This window comes from Sceloporus occidentalis, unplaced genomic scaffold (genome assembly GCF_023333645.1).
Source record: "Sceloporus occidentalis isolate IW3139 unplaced genomic scaffold, rSceOcc1.0.p SCAF_3, whole genome shotgun sequence".
Taxonomy (NCBI): domain Eukaryota; kingdom Metazoa; phylum Chordata; class Lepidosauria; order Squamata; family Phrynosomatidae; genus Sceloporus; species Sceloporus occidentalis.
The window spans coordinates 147,044,803-147,062,051 of NW_028316983.1; the positions used below are offsets into that span (position 1 = coordinate 147,044,803).

Sequence of the window (17,249 nt, forward strand, 5' to 3'; positions counted from 1 at the left end):
TTATTGGGCTTTTTGTTGTTTTCCAGTTTTGTGCTAGTAGCATTCTGGCAGCAGTTATCATATATAAAAGTACTTTCCAGTACTTCATGTCATCACTCTTTGATGTCTTATTTATCATGTTCACCAAAGAATTTCAAGTTTCATTTGGTATCTAATCTTTAAAATCTTATGACTGTGGTGTGAATTTCCCCAAAAAGCATTTTCACTTTTGGGCAGTTCCATCACATTTGAAACCAGGATTCTGTTGACTGCTAACATTTCCAGCATTTGCTCTCTTTGAGTTTATATATCTTTGCAATTTTTGAGGTGTTAAATGCCATCTTGGTCCATTTTCAAGTAATTTTCTCTCAGAGTTTGGCAGCTTGTAAATTGTTGGGTTTTTCTCCTTGAGTATGCCCAACCTTTCTATCTCTGGATATAGGACATTGTACCTTGAACATTGTATCTTGTACCTCGTCCTCTTCTAAGTCTCTGTTTAGTAGTAATCTGTATAATTTTCCCATTTTATTTGTTGCTTTACTTTAAAGGATTTTTCTTGTTGGAGGTTAGAGATGGAATGAGAAATGTAATGATAATTTGATTCAAGGAGCAGCACTGCAAGAAAAAGTTTAATTCCCTTCCTCATTTGTTTTCTCATTCAATATCTTAGCTACTCCCTTCTGCACACACACACAACTTGGTTTGTGTCCATGGGAAGAAATATACTTCTACAACTGGCCTACAACTACAGGCCGAAAGGAGGGGGGGAGATGAACTGGTGGTTGTCCTAGGGAAAACAATGTGGAGGCGGATTCATACGCCCCCAAGAAAATTGTGTTCCACTCTCACCTCATTTCTAAGAATTATGAATCAGAAAGAACTGTAGCAGATATAGCTTTATATGACAAGCTGCACATGGTCAAAACCTTCTTCTACATAACTGTATAGCACTCTCTCTTTTTGCATCTGGCCACAATAATCTTCAAGGAACTTCAAGAGATTCAATCATGGATTGTCCCCTGAGAGGTTGTACAGGCCATCTCTAAGGGGCAATGATAGGGGCCACAGTAACTGCACACCACAGCCCTGATCTGACCGTTCCATGGTGCAAAAAGGAGCTGCAAAAAGTGGCTCCTCTCTGTGTTGTGGAATGAGCTCCAGAGCCACTGGTGCCACAACTTCTCAGCACTCCTTTGATGCTGTGTCATAAAGAGCCTTTATATCTTCCAGACCTTGTGGTCTACAACTCCACCAGCTTCATCCAGCATGGATGAAGGCACCATAGGAGTTGTAGTCTAAAGCATCTTGAGGGCTGAAGCTTCACCAATGTCACTACTCTAGCTAAATAATGAAATGTTTAGAAGGAAGTGTTTACATCCTTCACTCAGGCTAGTTCTGTGCTGTAAAAACGTATTGCAGGAAGAGTTTTAGCTGTGATCCAATAGTAATCTAGTAATCAAAAAGGTGGAAGGAGGCCCTTTTTTAGAGAATTAGGGGATGAACAGCCGCCCCTTTCAGCACTGGATTGGGGTCACCGCAACTACATGCCACAGCCCCAATCTGGCATTTCTGTGGCTCCTTTTTGCACCATGAAAAGGGTACTTTCGCTGCTGCTGCGGTACCTTCTGGTGCTCCTTTTGGCACTTTGTTATCTGGACATGGTGCCATAGGAGCGTCATTATTATTATTTATTATTAAGCTTTATTTATAAAGCGCTGTAAATTTACACAGCGCTGTACATACAATCTTTTTAATTGGACGGTTCCCTGCCCTCTGGCTTACAATCTAAAAAGACATGACACAAAAGGAGAAGGGAAAGATGGTGGGGAGGGGGCCTCTCTAGTAGGATAATACATATAAAATACATAGCAATACAGGAAGTGATTCAATAAAACAGACAACAAAAGAACATCAAATAGCAAGTGACAATTATGCAATGCCTGGGAACGCTTCTTTGAACAGGATGGTCTTCAGCTCCGTTTTGAAGCTGGTTAAAGAAGTGATGGCCCTTGCTTGCGGGGGAAGAAGGTTCCAGGAGTGAGGGGCAGCAAGTGAAAAGGGGCGAATCTGGGATGGGGCAGAAGAAATCCTGGGCTGTGACAGCAGGCCCTGACTACCAGAACGGAGAGCCCTGGTGGGAAGGTGAGGAGAAAGAAGGTCTGATAAGTAAGGAGGGGCCAGTCCATGGAGGGCTTTAAATGTCGACAGCAGGAGCTTATACTGAATGCGGAAAGGGAGGGGGAGCCAGTGAAGGGATGCCAACACAGGAGAGATGTGGTCAGAGCGGTGGGTGGAAGTGATAATGCGTGCAGCTGAATGCTGGACAGAGATTAAAGGACGGAGGTGAGAAAGAGGAAGCCCAGCCAGGAGGACGTTACAGTAATCAAGTCGTGAGATCACTAGGGCATGGACCAGGATCTTGGCAGTAGAGGCGGAGAGATATGGTCAGATTTTGGCAATATTGTACAAAAAGAATCTACAAGCCTTGGCTGTGGTCTGGATCTGAGGGATACACGACAGAGAAGAATCAAAGATAAAACCAAGACTGCAGGCTTGCTGGACTGGTTGAATAGAAATGTTGTCCACAGAGACAGAAAAGGAGTGTTGATGGGTGGGCTTAGGAGGAAAGACAAGAAGCTCTGTCTTGGACATGTTGAGTTTCAAACACCGATGGCGCATCCACTGCGAGACAGCTGTGAAACAAGACGAAACTTGCTGTTCAAGTCTTGGAGAAAGGTCAGGGGTGGAAAGATACAACTGAGTGTCGTCGGCATGTTGGGCGCACGGTGTGACAGTGGCATCAGGGAAGTGTTGGGGCATGTGTCATGTGGATGCCATGCCCCCACTCTGCCCATAGGCCGGCGTTTATCATTGGTCTGTCGAGGCCCCCCAAATATAGTGCACATATCCATTCCACCATTATCTGTGTTCAGTTCAGCCAGATGGGAAACTTTAGCAGACCAGATTAGATCCAGTGACAAGAAATTCCATTCCCCTGGTATATGAAGAATAGCTATTTCTATCAACTGGCATCACCATCAACTTTTTTAAAAATAAAAAATAAATAAATAAAATTTTCAATTCCCATTGGTTTCTATCGCCAGCCTAATGTGTAGTACTGAATATTACATTATCCTTGTACCTGGTTGAGAAGAATTCATCGCTAGGGCCAGCAACCTCTCAAAAGAGGCATCTTCATCAGTAGAAGTCTCTTCATCAGGCTCTGGAATGACATATTATATACACAACATGAGTAGGCCATCATTCACTGACACTTTTTGCTACCCATCTCTTTGAAAAATTGATAACATGCCTCAGATCTCTGTTGTGCATAAAGCTGAATTGGTTGAAAGCTTATATTTCATAAGATTACTGTAAAACATAATGTGAATGAAAGGTAAACATTATTTTTGGGCCAGTTTAAGCTAAGTTTTCATTAATTTTTCAAAAGGCCATTTCCTGGTTTAAATTAAAATAATCAAAGTGAATATATATTAGTTAATACCTGTTTCTACATAACCTTTCTTTTTTCATCTCTAGCATTCTTTCAATAAGTGTTTTCAATCAATGATGCAGTACAAAGTTCTGTGATTAAAAATGGCAATACTACTTGTTACAGACAAATTTGTGCTATAAGACATGTTTTAAATGCTAGCTCAGTCACATAAGAAATGCAATACTTCCAGTTGCTAAACTGAGTGTGTAAAAACTCTGGCAAATTGGCTTATTTCCATAATAAGGTCATTTTGGGACTGTAGAGATGGGCAGCATGCAGCCGCCCCTTTACTTGCCGGATTGAAGCTGCGGCAACCCCATGTCACAGCTCCAATCCGGCCCTGGAGAGTGCAAAAAGGAGCTGCAGAAAGTGACTCCTTTTTGTGCCCTACAAGGGGTGCCATAGCTGTGGCAGCACAATTTTATAATGTCCCTTCAGTGCTGCGCTGTTTGGATGCAGCACCAGAGGGGTGCCATGATGTTGCATGCCATGTAGCACCTTGTAGACCAGTGTGTGCCAAAATGGTGCCCTGGGGCGGTGCTAGGGCATCCAACATGTGGGCGCTGTGCCCAAGCTCTGCCCACAGGCCAGCACAAAGTGCCAGTTTGTATTGCCCCTTTGTTAGTTTAGTGTAGCTGAGTCCACACAAATGATTGAATCATATGACTCCAAGGTACCATTCAAGTGAATGCTACTGAATCAGGTGATGGTAAAGTAGTTGACTGTCTATTTGTTCCATTTGTCTGAGATGAGGATTGAGTACAGGATGGGGCTTCTGTAACATTAATCCTGAGCAGATTGTGAAGCAAGTCAAAGTACCATAAAGCTGTATCTAGTGAGATGATGTTTCCTGACCTTCCTCACTTCTCATAGTCCAGCTGAAATACTGGTGATTAATTGATATCATAAAGGAAAACCTTTTCTTGCCCTACACATGGGCAAAAAGCAAGCAGGAATTTCAAGACAGCAGAAAACTAGGACAAATACTAATAAAACAGTCATACTATTTTTTTCTGCTAAACATCCTAGCTGAAATGAATTCACACTAACAGTACATTTACCAGCAGAGTTACAGGATGGTAGATCTAACTTCCCATCAGTACATTTTTTGATTGATGGGGATATGATGATATATCCTTTCTTGCACACAAATTCCAGTGACTGGCCATTTGTGATCAGCTCTGAATGTCTTTGTCCATCACGCAGAAGCAGATTTTTCTCCTTCAGCTGTTCTTTTGAAATTATGCAGGGTGCTAAAAAAAGGAGGAGGACAGAAACCAGGATGGTATTTTAGACTGATGGTAGTGGTTGATCCTGTTTGGAAGCCCTTTATTTTTTAGCTTTAACTTCAGGCTGTTTGTATTCCTATGAGTTGCTTGAACTCCTGTGGACTATGAATGACAGTGTCTCCTTAAAAGCTTTTGTTCTAGTTATGCCATGTTGAAAACCCACGTATTAACCCACACTGACACAAGTGTTTGATATGATATCCTTTTTCATAAGTTTGCAAGGTACAAATGGGATGCATAGAGATATGGCAGCAGGACTGCATCTCTCTCCTTCCTCCCTTGCAATTGGAGCAAGGGTGGGCAAAGTGCAGTTCACAGGCCCCATGTGGTACTAACACATTTTTTTACTGGAAAAGGCCCCATGGTGTTTAGGAGGCATGGTGATCAACTTCATCCTGTTTATGGAACCCTGGGACCATTTTAGCCAAGGGAAGCTTTTTAGAAACCCGAGATGATCTCCCTCATGCCCTGTTTGGGGAGGGGGGAATCCTGTCTTAGACCTACACTTATTTCCTACCAGGTGGCTGACCCTTAACAGTGCCTACTAGGTGCAATTGGCTTTTGCTAAATTAAAAAAACAGTTAGATGGGAAGTGCATCCCTCTGAGGCCCAATAGAGGACCTAAGTAGTTCCTGAACTTGGGGCAGCTGTCCATCCCTGATTAAGAGAAACATATGCAAAAGTTAAATTATGAACATTCAAGTGGACATGCATGGACTCCTGATCTCACTGAGAGCCCATGTGTATTCAGGTGACGTGTACAAGGGCTTCCGTGAAGACTCCAGACTGGATCTGTGAATGTCAAGAGGAGGGAAAAGGATTAGCTGCCCTATTCAGCAGTATGAGGTAGGCAGCCTTGCCACCCTCGGAAGGCATGGAGTGACTGAATATCTTGGAGGAAATAACTGTGCACTTATCCTGGGTACTCTAAAGGAGCCTGCTGTCTTCAAGTGAAGAAGTAAATAAGACTGAAGGAAGACTGTGCCAGTCTAGGCAGCTTCTATAATGGTAACACTTCTATTATAGGGAATACCTACAAAAATTTAAAAAATGTCATTTGTCAAGTAGGAAACGACCTGGATCAGTGCTGCAGGAGAGCAAAGTATAGCCCTGCTTCATTTACTCTATGCATATCATTTATATGAGGATAATACACTATATGGACAAAGTAAAGTGGAATGTTTGTTTTATTTATTTTAAATGATTTATTTTTATATTTTATTTTTAATTCACTATTTTATTTTATAAATTATTTTAATCTACTATTTTATTTTAAATCAATTATCATTTATCAGGCCCTTAAGGTTACAATCCTGCTCACACTGAGCAAGGAGTAAGGCCCATAGAGCTCAATGGGACTTAATTCAGAGTACAAAGGATGGCATAGAGAATACATTGCACTGAACATTTGAGTTAAACATCCATGACATATACAAAAGTACGTAACAGGCATTGTTTTATGGATTCATACAACCCATTTTGGTTTGCTGTTACTGCTCCATTTTTTCAAATAATTGTAATAATATTAGTAGTAGTAATATTACTACTACTAATAATAATAATAATAATAAAGTTTTATTTATATGCTGCCTTTCCTGTAGGATCAAGGCGGCTCACAACATTGAGGAATAAAGGAGTAACTGTGTAAATGAATGCATCATGACCCTGTTATGTATTGCAAGTATATAAGTAGCTGCTGAGTGGAAATAAATAGTTCCATATCTGCATTATTTGACAAATACAGTCGGCCCTTCTTATACACGGATTTTTTATACACTGATTCAAGCATCCATGATTTGAAAATGTTCAAAAAAAGTATATATTTCAAGTATCAAACCTTGATTTTTCCCATTTTAGTGTATATAAGGGTCACCATTTTACTATGCCATCGTATTTAATGGGATTTGAGCACACAGAGATTTTGTTATCCACGGGGGATCTTGGAACCAAACCCCAGCATATAACAAGGGTCCACTGTATAGCCTACTTACCCAAGCACTTTGGTGTAGGTGACCAGCCTTCTTCCTTGCATGTTATCCAATCAGACCCTTCCAAGTCATACCCAGTCTGACATTTGTACTGTAATCTGTCAAGTTCAATATACTCAATTTTTATATTCTTTACAATCTCTCCAAAATCAATTGCAGGTGGCTTGCAAGCTGAAATTACATTTAGCATGAGAATATTTTGTGTTTTTCTTTTCAAAGCTTCTATAATACCCTCTACATTAGATAGAAGAAAATGGATATTTCCATACCAACCCTTTGCTAATGAGCTGTCATCCTTTATTAATTCATGCTTTAAGGCAGGTGTGGGCAACTGAAAACACAGCAGGGGTCATTTTTCCTTCCTATTTTTCCTGATAATCTGCAGCAACACATTTCAGCATTATGGAAGTGACATAATGTCACTCCAGCTGCCATTTTGGCCATTTTTTAAAATCTGTTTTGGAGAGGGAAGCAAACTGTTGCCTTTTTACACAGTTTTTGGAGGTTTGGGGTGGTTTGGGGGCAAAAAAAAATCATCCCCAAGTCAAAACAATTTTTAAATAATGGGGGGGGGAGGAGCTTCTAGGGGTCCCATAGGGTATGTTTAGGAGTTCCAAAGGCCACATGTGACCACAAGCTACATTTTGTCAGCCCAGGTTTAAGGAGTATTACCAACCCAGTGCAATTTACTGGGGTTTGGAGGGGACTAAATATATTCAGTAAACATGCAATTGCAATTAAGAATGTATCTGCACTTTCACAGTTCTTGCTGTCTTGGTTCCATCCTATGGATTCCTGAGCTCTGTAATCTACTGAAGTACTTGAGAATTCACTGAATTCAGGGAGGCAGACTACAGCTCTTTAGGTGAGAATTCAGTTAAGGTGATGTCAAATTTCTGTAACCTATGTAATCCAGCTGCACATTTGACCAATGAGATGGGCACAAAAGGAAAATAGAATGGAATTGAAGTCTGGAAACCTGTAGAAGATACATCACATTGCAATGTTTTGCTCCATATATCACTGCTTAGTATTGTCTAGTCTATTAACTTGCTACTTATTACTGATTAACTAGTCTTATTTGCCCCCATTCTGTTGTTCTTCCCATGGTATGAGGGAATCATTGTTTTCCTTTCAGTGATTATTTCTTTCTCCTATCACCATTCTGCTATAAAATGTTAAAAGGTGGGAGGGAGAAGAAACAGTCAGGACATAATGCATGTTCACACACAAACAATATATACCCACTATAAGGAAACAAGGGGAAAAAACAAGAAAAGAGAACAAAAGGGAAAGAAAAGCAACAATTGGCTGAACCACAAGGACAGATCTTGTAATGATGCTTTGCTGAACAGGACTTTCTTGATAATAAGGAATTTTGTTGGCTTTGGGCTATGAGATATGACACTGTTGGATAATAAATGCTGCATCGAATAGCATGCTGCAGTAAGTTGCTCCATAAATATCAATATAAAACCACTTGTTAGATTTATGTCTGTTTGTGTGTATGTATAACTATGTATTTCTCTCGCTATGTCTCCATTTTAATTTTTCTACCACAATCATTGTTAAAATTATTCAGTATTAATTTACTAAGTTACAAAAATCACAAGCTATAGTTTAGGCTTTGGAAATAAGAGAAAGAAGAATTGAATGTAGACTTGGTCATAGAGTAAACCCATGAAAACTGAGTCTCATTAATCTAAGTGAGTCTACTCTAAGTATGATTAAACCAGAATGAACTGACGTTTTAAAATCTGTGCTTGTCCAAGGCCTGATTTTGATACTAATACAACTAGCAGCTGACCAAAATGGTGAGATACAAAAGAGGAAAGGGCTTCTGCACCTTTAACAGTTGTGTAGAAAAAAGAATTTTCATGCATATAGTTGGCATGCACAAATGACAGCATACAATCAGAGCATTTTACTATTATGGATATGACAACATTTGATAATAAGGGATGCAGTGATTCAGTAAGTACAATACAACGTATCAGACAGCTCAACGTGAATGATTCAGCATAGTAATCATTTATAGAAAACAGCTGAGCAAAAGCCCACTACCACTTTATCACTGAAGTAATACACGAAGTAATCATCAGAACTCCACTATTCAAATGGGGGGGGGGGGGGGGACAGAAGTCTAAAAAAAATCCTAGCTTAAATTCTACAATGCTTCAAAATAAAAATATCTATATCAAATGGGCCAGCTACCATTGTCCCTACATTTAAAAAAAATGTTATTCATCACAATAGCTTACAATTTTGAAAAGTGCAGCATGTCCTTAGAAGAAATGGAATGGTACAGGCCAGCCAGGTCTTCATTGTACTTCCAACAGCTTAAGAATATATTTATTTTTTGTATACTTTCAGTTAATTTGTCCAAGAACTGATATTGCAGAGAACACTGACTTCCAGGTTCTTTTTTAAAAATTGCTTAGTAAATGCAGTGTCTTTCTTTGGTATACCATCTACGGGGTGGAAAGCAATACCAGAATTAGGTGAATGAATAATAAAACCCAGTCAGAATTGTTTGCAAAACTGCTATGAATTTTGAATTGACCATAAAGATTAAAGTAGTGGTAGGAAATATTTTGGTCTTTCAGATGATTTGAACTACTTGCTTACCTTCTAACCATCCCAATTTGGCAGCATAGGACAGATTAATCCTCTGTTGTCCCATTTTTTTCAGCTGATTTCTGACATGTCCAGAAATGTTTTCTTCTTTTCCCACTTTCCCCCTTTCTTCTCAACTTACTTCCATTTCTACAAACTGAGTTGTAAGTGCAGAAGTAGTTTACTCTCAGCTTGGTCATGAGAGAGGACAGGATGGGGCTGAATTTTGCCCTTCTTGGTAGATTCCGGCAAAAACAAACTACTATAGCCTCTCCTAGTTTTTCCTCATTAATACCCTTTTTGACCACACTTGCTTGGCCATATGCATCCCAGTTGCTATCGGTGATGTGTTATAGGGTGTGTAATTCATGGGAGGCTTCACCATTGGTGCTTCTAAAAGCTGAACTCCAGAAACTGTGGAGGGCTCATGGATCAAAACAATGTTCAGCCTGAAACCAAAATCTTTGAAAATTACATTCAGTGTAAAACACATTTCAAAATAATACAGGAAAATTAGCCAGTTTATTAAGGGATAATAATGATGGTGTTTGCAGGGGGAGGCCTTATTTGTACAGGGACGTAGCCAAGGGGGGGGGGTCTTGGGGTCCAGACCCCCCCTTCCGTTAGATAAAATGAATGGTGCATGCTGCTGCGCTGCCGCACCCAAGCCCCATTATAATGGTGGCACTTAGTTTGGACCCCCCCTTTCCAAAATCCTGGCTACATCCCTGATTTGTATTGTATGATGAGGGCCTGTATAAAGATAGGCCTGTAGCTCATTAATTAAGCACAAACTTTGAAAAAGGTTTCTGGTAGGATTCTTGGCATTTCTAGTTTCTGCTGGAAAGATTCCTATCTCAAATCCTGGAAGGCCACTACCATGTACTGTAGACAGCCCTGTGCTAGGGGAAACCGTGGTCAGACTCAGTATAAGAAACTTTCACATATTCATTTCTCAATACACATAATCTAGCACAATCCTGGGGTGATATTATATGAATTATAATCAGACCAGGGACATTATTAATTTTAACTCAAGTCACATCATAGTTCATGCTGCCTGATCCATTTCATCCTAAGTCATTGTGTAATAAATGGATATAATGGAACAGAAATAACTTGGCTGATACGGATTGAAAGCATTGTTTTATATTGTAGCAGGAAGGGCTTTTTTCCAGATTCATTAGGTTGCAGCTGCTTTTAAATGGAACCAAAAGACACAAGTGATCCTAAGACAGATCTCCAACAAATGATCTGCTGTGGAACAGGAAGCTGATGAAGTAGCCGGGAATCTACAAAAACTTAGACCAAACACAAGAAATAAAACGAGAAGGTGTCACAAGATTATACAACACAGGACATTGAACTGGGCTAGAAAGGAGCTCCTGGTTGTGCACGAAGGGAGGCACCAAAGGGAGAGGTTCTTCTGCTCCCATGACTTTCTACAGGCTAGGAAGAAACTCTTGAGATCTGCTTCTCAGGGAGCCTCCTGGTGATGTGCCTGCAGTATATCAGGTGACAAGGGAAGTGGGTGGCAGGCAGGTGGGTAAGGTGAGAGGTGGAAGCAAGGTAACTATTTGGTGAGGAAATCAAGGCAGGGTCTTCAAAGCCTAGAGAAACCTGAGACATAACTTGGTTGGAGGCAGGAAGACTTCCTTCTTTGCTCCCATAGTCAGGCCACTTTACTTGGCAGCTGTAGGAGTGACTCCCAAAAAGTCCATCTTTATTTCACAGCCTGCCTAGGCATAGGTTGAGCACTAATTGGCCACTTAAAAATCCATCCATACAATTTCAAATGTTGCATATTATTTACTTATTTAAATTTATATTCACTGGTTTTACAATTGATATCAAAAACAATCAACAAATAATAATAGTATTAAGCAAGACAAACATATCTAGCATAGTTGCCCCCCATCCCGGACTGCTGGGCCTATGTCAGACCTTGAAGTTTATCGCACCGGGGTTAAAACGTTCCCCGGTGCATTCTAACGTGCCCGCCAAGAACTCCATTTTACCGCACACTGGAATGCTGCCTTTGCTGCCAGGCGTTCCAATCGCGTCCCCATTGCATTCCAGAGGGCGTCATTTCTGGGAACTGTTTCTAAGCGTCCCCAGAAATGAGATCAAGAGTGATAGTTAAAGAGTGAATCTTGGAAGTTAGTATCAGAATAGGACAGTTAGGTTTATTTATTTTTTTAATAGCTTGTATGAATTATATATATTATATACTTAGAATATTATATATTATATACTTATATAGTATATATATTATATACTTAGAAATATTGTACCTGCAAGATTCTTAATATCTTGTATGACTTATATTTTTGTTATATTTTGTTATTTATAATAAATATCTCCTTAAAGTATCTACTACTCGACACTCCTTTTACACGTGACCTGGCTCAGTTGATGCTTGAAAAGATCAGTAAAGAAGTAGAAATAAAGTTCCTTAACCAGTCCCAGTGTAGGTTAAGGGAAATTCTTTTATAAAGGCACTGGGTGGTGGCAGCATGATTGAAGGAATTTAAGGGTCTGCTGGGCTAATAACAGGGCCGTAGTTTGGCTGCTTGGACCACAGGAGATCATCACAGTAGTGAAACAACAGAATTTGAGCAATAGACTCCAGATATTACAGACTGAGCCTTAAAGCAAGTGCTTTAGAGTGATAGCATATCACAATGAAGGGCGAAGGAAAATATTGTGGGTCAGATTTGGGCTGGGACTAACAAGATGAGAGATACTGCAACTCAACAGATGCAACGTTCATCACCAGATGCCAGATTCATGCAACATTACATAAACAAGTAACTGAAAGAGGCAAAGAGACAATGGCGGGTTACAAACCGCCACTTGGGACGTCCTCAGGACGTCCCAGTTTAAAAAAGGGGCGTCTCTTCCAGACGCCCCTACTCCTGTTACGGACTCTGTCCGTAACAAATGGCGGCGGCCGTTCCACATGGCCACCGCCATCTTGACGTAACAACGCTATGTGTCCGCACGTCGCGCAGTGCTAATGACGTCGCGAGTGCGCCATTGGCGCCTCGCGGCGTAATTAGCACGCCACCAGAAGAAGCTCCATTTTGGAGCTTCTTTTTTGCTCCGTAAGGGAGCCGCACGGTTTGGCTGCGGCGGCTCCCTCGCAGAGCAAACAGCAGCACCGGGAGACCGCTGCAAAGCGGCGGTTTGTAACGCCTCAATATCAGCATCTGTGAACTGAGTTTAAGGCTAGGGCAACTTTTTTGTTTTTGTGTCTGTGTGTATGGTGCTTTTGTTTTGTTTTGTTTTTTGCTTGGGCACATGAATTACTTATTATCTCCAGAGCAGAAGCAACTTCTTGGTACATGAAATAAAGTAGCAAATTACCAACTTTGAAAAGAAGGGACTTGAAAACAACTGACCAACAAAGAATTTCTATGATGCCCAAAATGTAGATAAGATGAAAAATTTATAAGATATAAGCCAGTCATGGCACTGTGATATTTTGAAAGGAAGCAGGGCTTTCTTGGCCTCATCATTGTGATGGAACAACATTCAAGCATTCATTCAAATAAAAGGATTTTAAAATACTGTTTTTATCCTGTGTTTATACCTTGTTTTTACCATTAACTTATTTTATTCTGTATCTCCTTTTTACCTGTGCTGGTCTATGACCGTAATAAAGATGAACTGAGCTTCATGCACCCAGCCTCTGGATCTTTACTTCAATACAGAAAATTTATCAGGGCATGATTCCTTGCTTACTAGTATCATGACCTTTTATACATCCCTCAGCATACAGGGAATCTAAAGTTTCAGAGCTTCTCTCTTCTAACAGTAGTGAAATTATAAGTAAGGGAAGCATCACTAAAACATATAGTAAGTCACTTTGTAAATTTCTTATACACTTTCAATGAGAACTATAAGATTTAGAAATGCTTCCAGGTACTATCTTCTCCTAGACAGAGGATTTCTAGTGCTACCAACCAAGAAACACTGTACAAATATTCCATATTTCTTGCTTTGACATATTTTCTCATTTGTGTGTGTAAAACCAACAATGAAAACATTGTACAGTTAAAAATTGAAAACCATGACATCTGAAGACCATTCAATCTGTAAGGCTGCATCTACACTGCAGAATTAATCCAGGTTGACACCACTAACTGCCACGTCTCAACGGGATCCTGGGGTTTGTAGTTTTGTGACCTATTTAGCCTTTTCTGTCAGAGAAGTGTGGCGCCACAACAAACTACAAATTCTGGGATTCCATAGGATGAATCCATGTCAACCTGGATTATTTCTTCAGTGAGCCAGGATAATTAAATGATAAGTGCCTTATCTGGAACCAACCTTGATCTCTTCAGACTTTATTGTACTTCTATACCTATTTAACATTCCAGGTGCAGTGGTAGTAATTAAAGTCTGCTATTGTGAAGAAGTGGACCGTTAAGCAGGCTACTACTTACCTACTCCTTCTCCGAAGAGTCCATCTTCTCTGACATCAGGTTGCTAAGCAACTGGTTGAGAAAGTAACCAACAACAGACCTGATTCAAAGAGATGGAACAGGGACCAAGACTAACCCAAGATCACTTTTCCAAAGTACAGGATACCCTGCTACCCACTCATGTCCTGTACAGAAGAAAATGTTAGTCTTGGGGTACAACTGTGTCTACACAGGAAAAGAAACACCACTGCCAAGACTGGAAGTAATTCACAACTGCTGAAGCTCTTCCAAAGAGGATTTTAATCTTAGTTGCAGCAAATATTTACAATCACGATAAAGTAATATTTACATAAATCAGCATAGTGCTCCACCCATCAACTGACATCCACACCACCACATTGTGTACTGGAACATTCCTCCATATATACACAAACACAGCTGGGATTCTGATCCAACCTCCTGCTAGTGTTTCATCAGCTTCCTGTCATATAGCCACAGTGACAGTGCAGCTTTGACCTGCTATGACTCATCTCCATGCTCAAGTTGCATCAGCTTCCTCTGAGTCAGCAATTCCTCTTTAACCCATTGCATGATGCACCTGAGACATTTTACACAGCCTGGGGCAAAAATATACTGACAGCAAATTGGACAGGCAGTTGAGTTTTACTTCAGCGCTGATGATGGGAGAGTGAAGCAGTTGCATCTCTCAGTCTAATGGCAGACACAGACTAGGGTGTTTCATTTTGTACCAAATGAGTAAGAGGAATGCAAAAGAGAAACAGCCACCTAAGGCTGCTACTGCACTACAGAATTAATCCAGTTCAACACCTCTTTAACTGTCATGGCTCCATCCTGATAGCCAAAGGACAGGAAGCAGGCCTGAAGCCATACAGTATGGCCTGCAGAAATAATCCAGGTTGAGATTGCTTTAATTGTCCTGGCTCAGTGCTAGGGAATCCTGGGAATTGTAGTTGATTGTGGCACCAGAGCTCTCTGACAGAGAAGGCTAAATGTCTAAAAAAACCCTACAGTTCCCAGAATACCCTAGCATTGAATCAGGACCATTAAAGCAGTGTCAAACTGGATTATTTATGCAGTATGTTTTGGATCTTATAGAATCATAGAATTGTAGAGTTGGAAGAGACCACAAGGGCCATCCATTCCAACCCCCTGCCATGCAGGAAATCTCAATCAAAGCATACCCAACAGATGACCATCCAGGCTCTGCTTAAAGACCTCCAGGGAAGGAAACTCCACTACACTCCAAGGGAGTTTGTTCCACTGTCGAATAGTCCTTACTGTCAGGAGGTTCTTCCTAATGTTGAGGTGGAAGCTCTTTTCCTGTAGTTCCCATTCATTGCTCCGGGTCCTAGTCTCTGGATCAGCAGAAAACAAGCTTGCTCCCTCCTCGATATGACATCCCTTCAAATATTTAAACAGGGCTATCATATCACCTCTTAACCTCTTCTCCAGGCTAAATATCCCCAGATCCCTAAGTCGCTCCTCATAGGGCATGGTTTCCAGGCCCTTCACCATTTTAGTCACCCTCTTTTGGACACGCTCCAGTTTCTCAACATCCTTTTTGAATTGTGGTGCCCATAACTGGGCACAGTATTCCAGGCCTGACCAAAGCAGGATAGAACGGCACTATTACTTCCCTTGATCTAGACACTATACTTTTATTGATGCAACCTAAAATTGCATTGGCCTTTTTAGCTGCTGCATCACACTGTTGACTTATGTTCAACTTGTGGTCTACTTGGACTCGTAGATCCCTTTCACACATAATTTCATTCAGCCAGGTGAACCCCATCCTATATCTGTTCATTTCATTTTTCCGCCCTAAGTGCAGTACCTTACATTTCTCTATGTTGAATTTCATTTTGTTAGCTTTGGCCCAGCTTTCTAGTCTATTCAGGTCATTTTGAATTTTGATCCTGTCCTCTGGGGTATTTGCTACCACTCCTAATTTGGTGTCATCTGCAAATGTGATAAGTATGCCCCCAATTCTGTCATCCTAGTCATGAATAAAGATGTTGAATAGCACTGGGCCCAGGACAGAACCCTGTGGGTCACTTCTGGTCACTGGTCACTTCTCTACTGGATGAAAAGGAGCCTTTGGGTTCGGCCAGTCAACCAATTACAAATCCATGTAACCATTACTTTGTCTAGCCCATATTTCACTAGCTTGTTTGCAAGAATGTCAAGGGGAACCCTGTCAAAAGCCTTACTGAAATCAAGATATACTATATCCACAGCATTCTCTTCATCTAACAAGCTGGTAATTTTATTTAAAAAAGAGAGAGATTAGATTTGTCTGGCATGACTTGTCACTGAGCCCTACATTGCCCTCCACTTTTTCTACAAAAAATGGGGAACCATATTTTTAGCAAACCCCAGGGGGGATACCTAAAAAACAGAGTGTTCTACCTGCACCTTGTTTTACCTCCACTCTGTTTTTATAAAATTAAACTAATACAGAAATGGCATTCTGGTTGCATCAGAGGGGCTACTGCCCATGGTGGGCTCATTGGGTTTGTGCATCCCACATGTTGTTCACTATAACAAGAGCTACAGTCAGATTGCTAACTGGGGTTGGCTGTGTGGAGTATACAACTCCCTTGTTGCAATAGTTCCTGTGGCTGCCAGTCTGTTTAAAACTCTGGTGGTCAGCTCTAAAGCCCTATATGGCTTGAGCCCAGACAGAGGCACTGGAGCAAAGCAGTGACAGGGAGACCTCTCAAAAATGGACAAAACGTGGCATGACCTCCCTCACCACTGTGTTCTCCAACACCTTGTAAATATTATGGTTGGGGAAGAGCTGCATGGATTTGGGGGATTTGCAGGGTTTGGGGGGCACTTTTAGTCATTGTGATGAAGCAGACTATACACAGATTTTTTTTAATTATGATATCATAAATTGGACTTATGGCAGCATAATAAAAACAAAAACCCTCTTTAGCTTGTACTGAAAGGCTAATGAAATAAAGTGCTGTTTCCTTTACTAATGTTGTTTTTTGTCTATGTTTGACATATGTTTGCAGTAAAACTTCAAAGAGACTGGTGAATCCACAATTGCTAAAACAGCCCAAAACACCAATTCTGGCAGCAAGATTTTGATATGCCCCTGAGGCCAAGTCCTAAAGCAGTGGTTCCCAAACTTTGTTCCTCCAGATGTTATCACACCACAGAAGAACACCAAGCCCAATTCAAATTGGTTCTGAATTCGCATGGCAACATGCTTTTTAAATTTGGTAAATCAAAGAATTTACTCATTTCTGGGTTTAGGCGTCATTGTGTTTGGTTTGGGCCAGGATTCTATTTGATGTCGTATGATACCCTCATGTGAAAGAACGTGAAACCCCAATTGACTCTGCATTGCATTCGATCTGCGTGTGATGATCTCTCCCGCAATAACGTGAAAAACTATGATTGAGTTTGAGATGCCATT

The 17,249-nt window shown here is 40.8% G+C and overlaps 1 protein-coding gene across 1 annotated transcript in view; it reads right to left on the reverse strand.

Moving 5' to 3' along the window:
- LOC149316940 (complement factor H-related protein 5-like) overlaps positions 1-9,077 on the reverse strand; it is a 62,126-nt gene extending 53,049 nt beyond the window's left edge. The window contains exons 1-4 of the mRNA XM_089518342.1: positions 9,014-9,077; positions 6,756-6,923; positions 4,537-4,728; positions 3,122-3,202 (exon numbers count right to left, since the gene is read on the reverse strand). Of these exons, the coding sequence (XP_089374468.1) occupies positions 3,122-3,202; positions 4,537-4,728; positions 6,756-6,923; positions 9,014-9,077 (505 nt within the window). The remainder of the gene's footprint in view (positions 1-3,121; positions 3,203-4,536; positions 4,729-6,755; positions 6,924-9,013) is intronic.
- Between the last annotated feature and the right edge of the window lie 8,172 nt (positions 9,078-17,249).